The sequence below is a fragment of the Sminthopsis crassicaudata genome, chromosome 3, assembly GCF_048593235.1.
Source record: "Sminthopsis crassicaudata isolate SCR6 chromosome 3, ASM4859323v1, whole genome shotgun sequence".
Lineage (NCBI taxonomy): Eukaryota > Metazoa > Chordata > Mammalia > Dasyuromorphia > Dasyuridae > Sminthopsis > Sminthopsis crassicaudata.
The window spans coordinates 211,002,906-211,019,505 of record NC_133619.1 but is presented as its reverse complement, the minus strand read 5'-3'; the positions used below and the strand labels follow the sequence as shown (position 1 = coordinate 211,019,505).

The 16,600-nt window shown below is 32.8% G+C and overlaps 1 protein-coding gene across 4 annotated transcripts in view; it reads right to left on the bottom strand.

Annotated features, from left to right (window-relative positions):
* ADGRG2 (adhesion G protein-coupled receptor G2) overlaps nt 1–16,600 on the bottom strand; it is a 143,138-nt gene that overhangs the window by 83,216 nt on the left and 43,322 nt on the right. For all 4 annotated transcript variants that reach the window (XM_074299866.1, XM_074299865.1, XM_074299864.1 and 1 more), the window contains exon 2: nt 11,389–11,437. In XM_074299866.1, coding sequence (XP_074155967.1) covers nt 11,389–11,426 — 38 coding nt within the window. In that variant the 5' untranslated portion in view covers nt 11,427–11,437. The remainder of the gene's footprint in view (nt 1–11,388; nt 11,438–16,600) is intronic.

The window sequence follows — 16,600 nt, the reverse complement described above, 5'->3', positions numbered from 1 at the left end:
GCTGCTAATATCCATGGCCCCACGGGAGGTTTTGGCCTGGGGTTGTGACGCTTTCACTGTTCAGCCTCTAGCCTCAGGGCAGTTGCTATGCCACACAATGGGGGTTCTTCACTGAGCACTCCCCACAGTGCAGAAGAGCTAACCACCTCCGAGTCATTTCCGGTGTGTGTGTGTGGGACTCTCTCCAAGAGATCCCTCTTAGCCCATTCACAAGACTGCTGCAATCCATCATATCTCTGTTCTGCAAGGAAATTTCCTACCCAAAGGGCAGACCTCATAGGTTTTTAATAATGAGTAAGAAATTGAAGAGAACGATTGACACCTTCTATACAGAGAAAGAACGGGTATCCAATCCTGAGGAGGCTAACAGCAGACGGTCTCCAGATAATACCTAAAGGGGAAAGATACCTGCCCCCCATTACATAACTCTCTACTAGAGGAGACTATTAAAGAGTTAAGAGAGTTAGAAGAAAAATGGAGAAAGGAAAGAGAAGCTATGCTAGAGAGTAACAACATCCTGAAATTTGAATTGGAAAAGATAAAGAATTCACAGGAAGTGTGAACTGGAAAAGGTTAAAAAATCACAGGAAAGTAGGATTTCTGAATTGGAAAAGATAAAAAATTCCCAAGAAAGTAGGATTTGTGAATTGGAAAAAGAAAATAACTCACTAAAAAAAAAAAAAAAAAAATTAGTGAAATGGAAAAAAATTCCACAGAGCAAAATAATTCATTTAACAACTCAATTGGACATATACAAAAAGAACTAAAAAATGTGAATGAAGGAAATATCTCATTAAAAATCAGGACTGAACAAATAGAAATGAATGATTCATTGAGACACTAAGAATCAGTCAAGCAAAACAAAAAAAAAAAAAGAAAAGCTGGAGAATAACATCAAATATTTACTGGGAAAATCAACAGAACTGGAAAATAGATCTAGGAGAGATAATCTGAGGATCATTGGACTTCCCGAAAATTATGATGAAAAAAAGAGCCTAGATTCTATTTTACAGGAAACCATCAAAGAGAACTGTCCAGAGATAATAGAAACAGAAGGGAAAATAGGCATTGAAAGAATTCATCGAACACCTTCTGAAAAAGACCCTAAAAAAAGAACTCCACAGAACATTGTGGCTAAGCTACAGAACTACCAAACTAAGGAAAAAATATTGCAAGCAGCTAAGAAAAAACAATTCAAATATCAAGGTGTCAAAATAAGGGTCACTCAAGATCTGGCTGCCTCCACATTAAAGGATCAAAGGGCCTGGAACCTGATATTCCGAAAGGCAAAAGAACAAGGATTGCAACCAATAATAAACTACCCAGCTAAGATTATTAATCAACTCCCCAAGAAAAAATCCCCAGGACCAGATGGATTTACATGTGAATTCTACCAAACATTTAAAGAACAATTAGCCCCAATGTTATATAAACTATGTGAAAAAAATAGGGGATGAAGGAGTCCCACCAAACTCCTTTTATTTTAGGTATCAGTACACAGACATGGTACTGATACCTAAACCAGGTAGGTTGAAAACTGAGAAAGAAAACTGTAGACCAATCTCCTTAATGAATATTGATGCTAAAATCTTAAATAAGATATTAGCAAAAAGACTTCAGAAAATCATCCCCAGGATAATACACTATGATCAAATAGGATTTATATCAGGAATGCAGGGCTGATTCAATATTAGGAAAACTATTAGTATAATTGACCATATTAATAACCAAATTAACAAAAAGCATATGATCATCTCAATAGATGCAGAAAAATCATTTGATAAAATCCAACATCCATTCCTATTAAAAACACTTGAGAGTATAGGAATAAATGGACTATTTCTTAAAATAGTCAGGACCATATATTTAAAATTGTCAGTAAGCATCATATGTAATGGGGATAAACTGGAACCTTTCCTAGTAAGATCAGGAGTGAAACAAGGTTGCCCACTATCACCATTACTATTCAATATTGTATTAGAAATGCTAGCCTCGGCAATGAGTCGAGAAAGAGATTAAAAGAATAAGAATAGGTCATGAGGAAATCAAACTATCACTCTTTGCAGATGATATGATGTTATAATTAGATAATCCCAGAGATTATAATAAAAAGTTATTAGAAATAATTCACAACTTTAGTAAAGTTGCTGGATACAAAATAAATCCACATAAATCCTCAGCATTTTTATATATCACCAACAAAATAAAACAGCAAGAGATACAAAGAGAAATTCCATTCAAAACAACTGTTGAGAGTATAAAATATTTGGGAATCCATCTACCAAAGAAAAGTCAGGAATCATATGAGCAAAATTACACAACACTTGTCACAAAAATAAAGTCAGATTTAAATAATTGGAAAGACAATAAGTGCTCTTGGATAGGCTGAGCAAATATAATCAAGATGACAATACTCCCTAAACTAATCTATTTATTTAGTGCTATACCAATCAGATTCCCAAGAAACTATTTTAATGACCTAGAAAAAATAACAATAAAATTTATATGAAAGAACAAAAGGTCGAGAATTTCAAGGGAATTAATGAAAAAAAAAAGTCAGATGAAGGTGGCCTAGCTGTACCTGATCTAAAGCTATATTATAAAGCAGCAGTCACCAAAACCATTTGGTATTGGCTAAGAAATAGACTAGTTGATCAGTGGAACAGGTTAGGTACACAGGACAAAATAGGGTACAACTATAACAATCTAGTGTTTGACAAAACCAAAGATTACAACTTTTGGGATAAGAATTCATTATTTGACAAAAACTGCTGGGAAAACTGGAAATTAGTATGGCAGAAATTAGATATGGACCCACACTTAACACCATATATCAAGATAAGATCAAGATGGGTCCATGATTTAGGCATAAAGAATAATATCATAAATAGATTAGAGGAACATAGGATAGTTTACCTCTCAGACTTGTGGAGGAGGAAGGAATTTATGACCAAAGGAGAACTAGAGATTACAAAAGATTGATTACAAAATAGAAGATTTTGATTACATCAAATTAAAAAGCTTTTGTACAAACCAAACTAATGCAAACAAGATTAGAAGGGAAGTAACAAATTGGGAAAATATTTTTACAGTTAAAGGTTCTGGTAAAGGCCTCATTTCCAAAATATATAGAGAACTGACTCTATAAGAAATCAAACCATTCTCCAATTGATAAATTGTCAAATGATATGAACAGACAATTTTCAAATGATGAAATTGATACTATATCCACTCATATGAAAGAGTGTTCCAAATCACTACTGATCAGAGAAATGCAAATTAAGACAACTCTGAGATACCACTACACACCTGTCAGATTGGCTAAGATGACAGGAAAAAATAATGATGAATGTTGGAGGGAATGTGGGAAAACTGGGACACTGATGCATTGTTGGTGGAGTTGTGAAAGAATCCAGCCATTCTGGAGAGCAATTTGGAACTATGCCCAAAAAGTTATCAAACTGTGCATACCCTTTGATCCAGCAGTGCTACTACTGGGCTTATATCCCAAAGAAATACTAAAGAAATGAAAGGGACCTGTATGTGCCAGAATGTTTGTGGCAGCTCTTTTTGTAGTGGCTAGAAACTGGAAAATGAATGGATGCCCATCAATTGTTGGGTAAATTATGTTTTATGAACGTTATGGAATATTATTGCTCTGTAAGAATTAACCAGCAGGATGAATACAGAGAAGCTTGGAGAGACTTACATGAAGTGATGCTAAATGAAATGAGCAGAGCCAGGAGATCATTATACACTTCAACAACGATATTGTATGAAGATATATTCTAATTGAAATGTATATCTTTAACATAAAGAAGATCCAATTCAGTTCCAGTTGATCAATGATGGACAGAAACAGCTACACCCAGAGAAGGAATACTGGGAAATGAGTGTAAAATGTTTGTACTATTGTCTTTCTACCCAGGTTACTTATATCTTCAGACCAATTCTTACTGTGCAACAAGAAATTTGGTTTTACACACATATATTGTATCCAGGATTGTAACACATTTAATATGTATGGGATTGCCTGTCATCTAGGGGAAGAAGTAGAGGGAGGGAGGGGGAAATTTGGAAAAGTGAATATAAGGGATAATGTTGTAAAAAAAATTACCCATGCATATGTACTGTCAAAAAATTATAATTATAAAATTAATAAAAAAAGAGAAAATAGATATAAAGGACATTGAAGTCCTGATGTTCCAGGAAAAAAAAAGAATATTGTTTTGGTAATATTGCTACAGTTTTGTACTAAATGAAGCACAAGATAAATAAGACAAAGTCTTTGGTCTAATAGGAGACATTAAGGGAAATTCTTTCCTAAAGTTTGGCATGATCTTGGGCTAGGGGAAGAATTGTAGAATCAATCAGTCAGTCACCAAACATTTAGTACTTACTATGTACCAGGCAGTATAATAAATACTAGGGTTACATAAAGAAAGGTAAGAATAGTTCCTGAATTCTTTTTTGTTAGGAGACACAATCTGTAAGTAATATGATATATACACAATAGATATCCCAGTAGGAGAAGATAATCTCAGAGGAGAAGGGATTAGGAGCTGATAGTATGAGGGAAGATATTCTATAGAAGGTGGGATTTGAGATGAATTTTGAAGAAAGACAAGAAACAAGAGGTAGAGGTGAGGAGGGAGAGCCTTTTAGGGTTTTCTTGGTTTGCCATTTCCTTCTCCAGCTCATTTTATAGATAAGGAACTGAGGTAAATAGGGTTAAGTGACTTGCTGAGGGTCATACAGCTGGGAAGAATCTGAGGTTGGATATGAACTCATGAAGATGAGGCTTCCTAACTCTAGGCCTGGTGTTCTATAAACTATACAATGTAGTTGCCAGTGGTTAATAAAAAATGCTAATTAGGAATCAGGACATTTGGGCTTTAGATCAGCTCTAATACCAACTTTCTGTGAAATCTTTGAAAAATGGCAGCTATGTGGTACAGTCTTTCTTCCTTTCTTTCCTTCCCTCCCTTCCATCTTCCTTCCTTCCTTTCTTTCCTCCTTATTTCCATTCTTCTAAACTTCCTTCCTTCCTCCCACTATCCTTCCTTCCCTCCTTCCTTCCCTCTCTTTCTTCCTTCCTTCCCTCCCTCCCTTTTCTCCCTCACTTTTTCCTGTGATGCTACTGGAGCTGCCCTGTGCTGTCATACCATAAACAAAGTGACAAAAGCAAATGTACAGGGTATGATTGACCACAGCTGGTCACAAAAATTTATATTAGATTAGCCAGATGTAGTCTATAATAAAATGAAAGGACATACTTAGAAACTATTGCCAATTGCAATTAGCTGAATTAAGGCAGAGAAGGGAATGAGGACTACAAATTGCTCCATATCTATATCTTTTTTTTTTCTTCACCATATTTATTAGTGTTGCAAATACCCACAATTTAAAAAAATTACAATTTTATACTTCACTGCTTCTGTATATTTTATATGTTCTGTAGTTGCTTTTGAATTTATCTTTCTATTTCCTTCTGAGAGTTTTTATTGCTAATATGCAGAAAGACTGATACTTTTTACAGATTTATTTTATATCCTGCTACTTAACCTTGATTATTTTTTATTTCCATTACTTTTAGTTAAATTTTAATGTTCTCTCAAAAAGCTATCATATTTGATATGAAAATAGTAATTTTATTGTCTCTTTGCCTATACCTACTTTTTCAATTTATTTTTTGTCTTATTATTTTAGCAGCATTTTAAATATTTTAAATAACAGTTTTGGTAACAGATATTCTTGCATTGCTCCTGATCATTTAACATTTTTCTCTAGTAGATAATTGTAGATATTGGTTTTAAATATACCACTTACCATTTTTAGGAAGACAATTCATTCTTCTACTTTTTCAGGTTTATTTTTTAATATAAAACGATGATAAATTTTGTCAAAAGTTTTTCTGTTTCTATTGGTACAATAATGATATTTGCTGATTTATTATGATTGTTCAAATTTATTATTTTTGTAGTTTTTCTGATATTCAACATCCCTACTCCAAGTCATAGTGTATAACATTTTAATATATTGTTATAGATTCTTTACTAACATTTCATTCAATATTTTAGAGGAATACTGGTCGATAGTGTTTTTTTTTTCTGCTTTCTCTTTCCTTGGTTTAGGTATTGGGAACATACTTATCTCAAGGAAGAAGTTTGGTCAGATCCCTTCTTTCCTTACTTCTAAAATAAATTTATATAATATTGGAATTTATTGTTCTTTGGATATTTGATAGAATTTTCTTGTAAAAACATTTGCTCCTGATATTTTTCTTTGATCATTCCCTTATGACTGGTTCAATTTATTTTTGTGAAAAACTCTCTATTTCCTTTTCTGTTATTCTAAATATTTAAAATATTTATAAATATTAATATATTTATCACTTGCACATATGTAACCTATATCACATTGCTCACCAATTGCAGGGAGAGGTTGATTTGGAGCTTAAAATAAAAACCAAATGTTAAAAATTGTTTTTACGTGCAACTAAGGAAAATACAATATTATTTAAAAAGAAATTTACTAATCTACGTGGGGTAAAAGTGATTCATAAAATATAACAAAATAATTTTTTTTTAAAAAAAGAAAGCACCTTTGGGACAACTTCATTATCTGAGAATATGACAAAAATGATATATACTTCTTCCTGTTCCCATATAGTTTTAATTTCTCCCACTTTTTTGCTTGTTGCTGTCAATTAATTGAACCTATGATTCCATCACTATAAGGGAGCCCCCTATCAATGCAATACTTGCTATTATTATTGTTGTTGTCATACTGAAGAGTTAGAAAAGGATGATATAATTTCATAGTTGCTACCAAATAAGAGACTAGAAAAAGAGATGAGTAATGATGATGACAATTAGTTGGAGAAAAATTGAAATACTTATTTATTGACTTGATACTAAAAGTATAGACATCAGCTATCATCCCAGGGAACATAATCAGGAATGTGATAGCAAACATCCCCAAATCTGTCAAATCTGATGACTATGATCCATTCTTTTTTTTATTATTATAGTTTTTTATTTACAAAACATATGCATGGGTAGTTTTTCAACATTGACTCTTGCAAAATCTTCTGTTCCAACTTTTTCCCTCCTTTCCCCCACCTCCTTCCCTAGATGGCAGGTAGTCCAATACATGTTAAATATATTAAATACAATGTATATATAAATATTTATACAGTTATCTTGCTGCCCAAGAAAGAATGGATCTAAAAAAAGGTTAAAAAACCTGAGAAGGAAAAAAAAATTCAAGCAAACAATAATAGAAAAAGTGGAAATGCTATGTTGTGGTCCACACTCATTTCCCATAGTTCTCTCTCTGGGTGTAGCTGATTCTCTTCTTAACTGAACAATTGGAACTGGTTTGGATCACCTCATTGTTGAAGAGAATGACGTATGGTCCATTTCTGATGATACATGTGGATACAAATGATACTGCCAAAAAGAATCTAAAAGGCATTGCTAAGGATCAAGAAGGCTTATTCAAGAAATTGAACACTTGAAGGGAACAGGTGGTAATTTAATCACTACAGTCAATCCAAGGCCAGGGCTTCAGAAGGGTGTGGCTTATTTGGAAAATGAACAGTTCATTAAGAAGATATTCTTTGAGAACATGGTCTAGATTTTTGGATCCCAGTTAAAAATAAAGAAATTATGGCCATTTTAAAAAGGAAGTAGAATATAGATCTAGTGAAAACATATTTTTCTTGAGTTTTACAGCTAATTAAGGGGACTTTACACTAAGAATATATGTTTGTTGAATTTAAAATGAAAAAGGAAGAGGGGGAATATTGTTTATGTATCTGCTAAACTAGAGGCCACAGACAATGGCTATGGTTATATTCTCAAATTGTCCTTCAGAATGGATGGAACAATCCTTTTTTTTTTTTTTTTTTTTTTTTTACCAAAGAGTAGCTCCCTAAGAAAAAAATTTTTAGGGTCACATAGATTCACAAGTGAATTTTACTAAACATCAGCGAATTCCAATACTATATAAATGATTTGTAAAAATAAGCAAAGAAGAGGCAGATGGATGTGTAGTGGAAAGAGCACCAGCCATGGAGTTAGGAAGATGTGAGTTCAAATATGGCCTCAGACACTTAATACTAACTAACTGTGTGACCCTGGGCAAGTCACTTACCCCCAATTACCTCAGCAAAAAAAAAATAAGCAAAGAAGGTGCCCTATGAAATTTTTCATATAACACAAATATGGTACTGATACCTAATCTGGGATGAGCCAAAACAGAGAAAGAAAATATAGATTAATTTCTCTTATGAAGTTTAATGCAAAAATTTAAATAGAACAATAGCAAGGAGATTACAACAATATGTCATCAGAATCATACACTATCACCAGGTGGGATTTATACTGGGAATTCAGGGCTGTTTAAATATTAAGAAATCTTTCAGAATAATTGACCATATTAATAACAAAACAACATAAATCATATAGTTATCCAAATAGATACAGAAAAAGCTTTTGACAAAATACAATATCCATTCCTATTAAAACCCTAGAGAACTGTTAGGATTTTTACAAGGTGCTAATTTGGCATGGTTCAGTATGATTGATCTGATCCTACAAGGAGATGTTATGGGACAAGAACTTGAGACAAGGTAATGTACTTAGTTCACATCTTTAAAGGAGCTCATACCTTTAAAGGAGTTCAGTCATTGGTTCACACATTAGACTTCACACCTTTAGAGAGCATATATAAGGAGGAAAGGAAAAGCCTGCTCATGGACTTCCAGGAGATTCACAACTAGTATTGACTTCTGGGAGATTCACAAGCCCACTCACAAGCCCACTTTCTGGGAGGAGAAGTCAAGAGTCATTCCAACTTCCACCTTTGTGCTTACTAGAGACAGTGCGAAGAGGAGAGGGTGAAAGCTGGCAGAGACAAAGGACTTATCAGCAAGAGCTCTTGGGAACCAAGGAGAGAGGAAGGCCTCCGGAAAACTAGCCAAGCCCCAAATGAAGGGGATAAGATTTTGGAAGAGACAATAAAGGATTTGGATTTTAACTCCTTGCTGCATTTGAGGTGAATATTGAAACTGAAATGAAACTAAGGCTGCCTCCAGAAGATCCCCAAGAAATCTGCTCTCAGAGAACAATTATAATTTAAAGAAGAGAATTGCAGAGAACATAGGAATAAATAATAATAATGATGATAAATAAAATGACAAAATAATATTTATCTTAAACTATCAGTAAGCATAATTTATAATGGGGATAAGCTAGAAGCCTTTCCAATAAGATCAGGGTAAAACAAGCCCCTTCAATATTGCACTAGAAATGTTAGCAGTAGGAGTAGGAAAAAAAGAAACTGAAGGAATTAGATTGGGAAATGAGAAAGCAAAATCATGATGCTGTTAAAAGCATGATATGCTGTTATACGTAGAGAAATCTAGAAAATCAACTAAAAACTACTTCAACTTTAGCAAAGTTCCAGAATATAAAATAAACCCAGAAAAATCATCAACATTTCTATATATTACCAACCAAGCCCAATAGCAAGAGATAGAAATTCCATTTAAAACAACTGGAGACAATATAAAATACTTATGAATCTACTGCCAAGAAAACCCAGGAACTATATGAACACAATTATAAAACATTTTTCATACAAATGAAGGCATATATAAACATTTAAGAAAATATCAGTTACTCATTGGTAGACTGAGCCAATATAATAAAAATTCCAATTCTACCTAAAGTAATTTACTTATTCAATGACATACTAATTAAACTACCAAGTAGTTGTTTTACAGAGCTAGCAAGTTAAGAGAGTATGGAATTGTTTACCTGTCAGATATATGGAGAAAGGAAGAATTTTTGATCAAACAAGAAATAGAGAGCATTACAAGATGTAAATGGGTAATTTTGATTATATTAATTTTAAAAATTTCTGCACAAACAAAATCAATGCAACCAAGATCTTTTCAGCAGAAAGCTGGGAAATTTTTCTGTAGCAAGTATCTCTGATAAAAGCCCCATTTCTTAAAAAATATAAAGAACTGAGTTAAATTTATAAGAGTGAAAGTCATTATTCAAGTAATGAATGGTCAAGGGATATGAACAGGCAGTTTTCAATGAAATCTAAGCTTTTTATAGTCACATAAAATACTTGAGGTCACTATTATTAGAGAATTGAAAATTAAAACAACTCTGAGGTAACCGTTACTTCACATATTAAGTTGGCTGATATGACAGAAAAGAAAAATGATGTGGGGAGATGGAGTGGAGAAGATGTGAGAAAATTGGGACACTAATGTATTGCTGGAGGAATTGTGAACCGATCCATTCATTCTGGAGAATAATTTGTAAGTAGACTAAAAGATTGTAAAACTTTTTATGAGCCTTTGATCCAGCAATAATATAACTTAGGTCTATATCTTAAAGAGATATTTTTTGAAAAGGGAAAAATGACCTATTTTTATAAAATATTTAGAGAAGTTCTTTTTTTGTGGTGGCAAAGAATTGGAAATTGTGGGGAGGTCTATTAATTGGGGAATGATTAACCAAGTTGTGGAATTTAATGTATGGAATACTATCAGAAATTAAGAATAGGATGATTTTAGGAAAACTTGGAAAAACTTAAATAAACATGCAAAATGAAGTAAATTGGGTAATGACTAATTTTTATGAATCTGACTCAGTTCCCTATATATTTCAGAAATGAGACCTTTGTCAGAGATAATGTAAAAATGTTGATATTACAGTGTTGTTTGTGATATATATGCCTCTCTCTGTATAGATATATGTATATACATATATATGTGTGTGTATAGATATATAAGCAAAATGGAGTGAGTTTCTCTAAATATTTCTTTTACAGTAAATCTCTTTATGTCCCAACTACTATCATCTTTTGAGTTGGAAAAGTGCATATCCAAGGTCATAGATAAGCATATATGACTTCTATGTCTTTAACCCAAAGCTCCCATTTGTAGTATAGGGGAAATAAGATTGTGTAATTGTATAGATTCCTCCTCTCCCTTCCTCAGAATGCAGCTCTGCTCTATTGACGAATGGACTACTTTTTGAATAGCAGGTGCAAAAAGAAATTGAGCTAATCTATTGACATTTCTTTAAATCACAGTATGAAAAAAACTTCTTTGATAAAAATACAGTCCCTCTGAGCTAGCCAATCATCTTGGAGTGAGTCCTATTATATATAAAACAAAAAGAAGTTCTGTTTTCTCAGAAAGTCACTAGTTGGCACCTATATGCTGTGTGGAAAGGAGCCCACAAACAAAATATATCTTTGAACAAAGTCTCACAGTTTGATTAGAGAGCTGTTTTTACAAGTTGATTAGGGAACTATTTCTGTATTAGCATGATTGAAAAAAAAAGCCTAACTCACCTGACAGAGTTCAGAAGAAAAGATATGGCAACCTCCATCTTGAAGAAATCTGAAAATAAAAGGAACAAAGAAAAGGAGAAAAAGAATGAGTTGTATACTGTAGAAACTAGAATATTTCAATGAATTAGACTATCATTTATAAAGTGCCTATTAAGCATTCTAGAGCGTTGCCAAGGAGATGAAAAATAATTATTTTTCTTTCAGGGATTTGGCAACCACATGAAATAAGAGCAGAAGCAAAACTATATTTTAATAAAATATATGCATGGCATGCATGTTTACATTATTCATAGGGTATAAGAAAACTGAATCTAAGCCATTTTTCCCAGGTCACATTGTTGATAAACATATGAGTCAAGATTTGAATTTCTAATTCTATGTCCACTACACCTAAAATGATTACACTATGCATAATTTGACCTAGCAATAAGACCAATCCAATGAGATTAAAGAAAGAGGAAAAGTACTTGCATGTACAAAAAATATTTATAGCAATTCTTTTTGTGATAGCAAACCAACACTGGAAACTGAGAATGTGCCCCTCAATGGGACGATGACTGCAGAAATCATAGTATACAAAGGTGATGAAATATTTTTGTGCTGTAAAAAATGATGAAGGTAATGGTTGTGGAAAAAATTTGGTTAGAGTTGTGTGAACTGGTGTAAAATGTAGTGAATAGAACCAGGAGAGAAACTTATTTGGGAACAACTATAGTGTAAAAACAAGCAATTTTGAAAGACTTAAGGAACTCTGATTAGAACAATGACCAGCTGGTCCCAGAGGACTCACAATAAAACATGTCACTCTCATTTAGCTAGAATAGTGATGGACTCAGAGCATAGACCGAGGCAAAAATATATTATTTATATGTTTATATTTAATTTATATATGTATGTATATGTGTGTGTACATATGTGTACACATATACATACATATATATGTATATATATTTGGACATAGCCAATGTAGAAATTTATTTTGCTTGTTTATATATTCATAGAGACTTTATTTTTAATGCTTTCTCTATGGTGGTGAATAAGAGAAGGGAAGAGGAAGAATATTAAAATACAAAAATAATAGAATTTAAAACATACATAACATTATACTATCCATTACACTTCCCCATCTCTGCATTTGCTACTTATGTGAACTTGGGCAAATCACATTTCCTTCTTAGTTGAATATGTTATAACTACAATGTAAAAATAAATATAACACACAGAAGAAGCAAGTTTATAGTTCCCACTGTACTCTTCCCTGGTCAGGCTAATCTTTATGTTATAATAAGGATAGAAACAAACTAGGGTGCCTCCAGATGACAGTGACAAGTATGGTCTGGTGGTCTATAAATAACACATTTTGTGAAAATTGGTTGAAACTAAGAATATTTAGCCAAGAAAGAACCGACTTAAGGAAGAGAATCTGCCTGTTTGTTTAATCATTATTATGAGTACTGTCATGTGGGAGAAGAGTTAAATTTATACTATGAAGTTTCAAGGACAGCTAAGTAGCACAAGAGATAGCTGGATTTAGAGTCAGGAATAATTGAGTTCAAATGCAGCCACAGACAGTTACTAGTTGTGTGATCCTAGGTGAAGTCATTTAACCCTGTTTATCTCATTTTTTTTTATCTGTAAAATGAGCTGGAAAAGGAAATGGTAAAGCACTCTAGTATCTTTGCCTCCCAAATCGTTAAAATCCAGATGGGGTCAAGAAGAGCTAGACGTGGCTGAAATGACCAAACAACAATATGAAGTTTTAAAGAAGATATTTGGCCTCAGTTTCCTCATCTGTCAAATAAAAGGTTGGTGTAGGTAGAAAGAAAGCACAGTAAATAAAGCATGGGACTTGAAGTCAGGAAGACATGAGTTAAAAATCTGGACTTAGACACTTATTAGTTATGTGATCCTGAGTAAAATATTTAACCTTTGCCTTAGTTTCCTAATCTGTAAAATAGGGATAACAATAATATCTCCCTCTCAGGGTTGCTATAAAGATAGAATGAGACAATATCTGTAAAATACTTATTACCTGTTTCAAAGGATCCTTCCAACTTTAATTCCTAAAATTGATGTCCAATGAATGGAAGTTATCAGGAGGCAGGTTTTAGCTCAATATAAGGAATACTTTTCTACTGATTATAACTAGAGCTCTCCATCATTGAAAATGTTTAAGTAGAAACTACATAACTATTTGTCAGGATATTCTAGAACAGGTATTCAACTAACTAAATGGCTTGTAAAGTCCCAACACACCCTACTTATGAGAATCATAAAATTTTAGAAATAAAGTCCTAAAATCTAGTTTTCCCCTTTCCTTTGCTAATAAGAAAACTAAGTGAGGTTAAAATAAATTTGTTCTCCCAAATTTTACAGAGTTTATAATAGTCAAGAAAAGAAGCCACAATATCTGCTTTTAAATTTATTGAGTTTTTCAATATAATTTGGATATATTGACATATTAAAAGGGACTTTAAACAAATAACTCCCCACCCCAAACAAACACAAGAAGACTTTTTTGCCTTTTTATGCTTAAAAATTGTTAGTTGCATGCTCCAACAAATCCTAAGGTATCTGAGAGTTGGGTACAAATTAATTACATATTATGTTTTAAAGGAATCTGATAATTACTTGGGATTAATAAATGCTTTCCCACCTATTAACGTGAGGTGCAATGCAGAGAAAATCAAGGGCTCAGCGAACTAGTTGGATGAGGAATTGAAAGAAGGAATAATGGGAAATGGGGAGTTTTGACTTATATTGTTATATTTTACAAGCTGAAGAAAAGGCATAAACCCCAGTAAAGCAAACTGAAGCACAAAGCACTGGAAAATAAATCATTAAACACATGTTTCAAAGAAGACAAAATTACAGGCCAACTATATTGTTCTATTCTGGAATGAAATAATAATAATCACATGACCTAATGTTCATAATGCAATGAATGAGAATTAACAATTGGATACCATTATGATGATAGTCACAGAGAGGGTCAAATTAATGGTAAGCTGAAGTTGTAGCTTAGTTTCATTTAATATTCAGGAAAATGAGCATTTCCTACTTATTACATTATAAGAACATTTGGAAGGAGAATAGATAAATTGTAGCATACATATTCTCAAGTAAAGTTGGTGATGATCCTAATAAATCAGACTGAATGGTTCAGAATTGCTTTGAACACAGAAATGAGGGTCCATTAGTTTTCTGTGATATCTTTCTGGTGAGAGAAATGGGGAGGAGGAAAATCAAAGATCCACAAACTGCAAACATATCTAGATCCATCCAAGTGAAAGGGCTCACAGGTCAAGGCACCCATAAAGAAAGAAAAACAAAACAAAACAAACTTTGAAACTTATTCCAGGCTGAACCTAACTCAGGACAATCCAGTGATTCAGTTTCAGGATTAGATTATGAGACATAGCGGACCATAAAATGCAATAAAACAATTTCATTGGAAATGAGATTCCAATAGATACAATTTCTGATTAAATTTTTAAAAAAACCTATTTATCTTTGTTTCAGAATTAACTAAGACAACTGGCAAACATAGATAGAAAGGCAGAACAAGGGGAATTGTTTTTCCTGAAGTACCAATTTTCCTTACACTGAACCTTTTAAGTCTCCAGAGGCAAAAAAATAAAATCAATAATTCAAGTTCTATTCTGCATGGAACAATCAAATTCCAAGGATAACCTCCTTGTTCATAAAACATAAAATAGGAAAGCTCCTACCATTAAAACATAAAACAGATTCTTCTTAGAGAAAGTGAGGTTAGACTCTCTGAAGAGAAACTAGCTTCTCTCTTCTACAGAAGAGAGCCATCCAATACTGGTCAGAAAGAGGAAAGATAGGACACAGTGGATGTCAGTTCCTTGCTAGGGCATTAGTGAAGTAATTATATATTGATCTGATGTAAAAGGCAATGAGTATATTGTCTTTCCTTATAATATATCTGGGATGAAATGAAGAATTAGCTAAGATATATTGAATCTGATGACTGGATCATTTCTAGTAATTTATACAGGCAAAAAAAATCTTTCAGAAAGGATCTAGAAAACTCAAGATGGTGTTAAGAAGTCTTAGGCAAAGTCTTAGACCTTAGAAACTGATAAGAGGGAGAAAGATTGTGATTTTTGGATCAGGAAAAGGATGGACTAGGATATAGGAAAAATGGATATTTGGTCATGGATGAAGAATAACTAACAAAGATGTTAAAATATCTAAAAATTTTCATGCTGAAAATCTGATGATAAAAACTTCAAATTTAAAACAGAGGGAAGAAAGAAAACATACATATATGTGTGTCTTAAGATACAGTATATTGTAAGGGTAACTAACATAATACATATAAGGAGGTAAACCAGCCTGATAGTTATACCTGATACTTGGTGAGATGTTATTCATGACTAAAACATGGAGATGGAAATGTATAGATTATTTAAAAGGAAAATATTAGATAAAAGGAGCGTTGGAATAATTAAGAAGATATATTTGTAAGGATCAAAGCAGTGAAAAAATCAGTGCAAAGACTACCAAGTCCCAAAAATGTGGATAGTAGGTTTAGGAAACAATAAAACAAATGACAGGGGAATTATAGTAATAGGGGACTTAACAGATATATTATATTTCTGTTAGATATATGAGGCTACTACATGGTGCAATGGATAGAATGCTGTACCTAATATCAGGAAGATCTGAGTTCAATATTGACTTTAGATAAAAGGTATATAAATCTGGGCAAGTCATTTAACTTCTGTTTGCCTCAGTTTCCTCAACTTTAAAATGGCAATGTAACCGTATCTATCTTGCAGGGTTGCTGTGAGGATCAAATGACATAATATTTGTAAATTATTTATCACAATGCCTGGCATATATTAAGTACTTATATAAATACTTATTCCCCTCCCATTCTTCTGTCTTCCAGAACTGTTGAAAGGTTCAAATAAGGTAATATTTGTAAAATGCTTAGCATAGTGCCTGCTCATAGGAGGCACTTAAAATATGTGACCCCTTACTTTTATAATTAAATTCTAAATCCTTTTTTTTTTTTTTTTAGTATTTTTAGGAGGAAGAGTATTTTTTTAGGTGGAGAGTATTTAGATCACTATTATTAGGAGAAACAGAAGCCATAGGTAGGAGTAAACGAGATCAGTGACTAATTTGGATTGTTTAAATATCTGCCATGGAGAAATTTCATATTAGTAATAGGTGA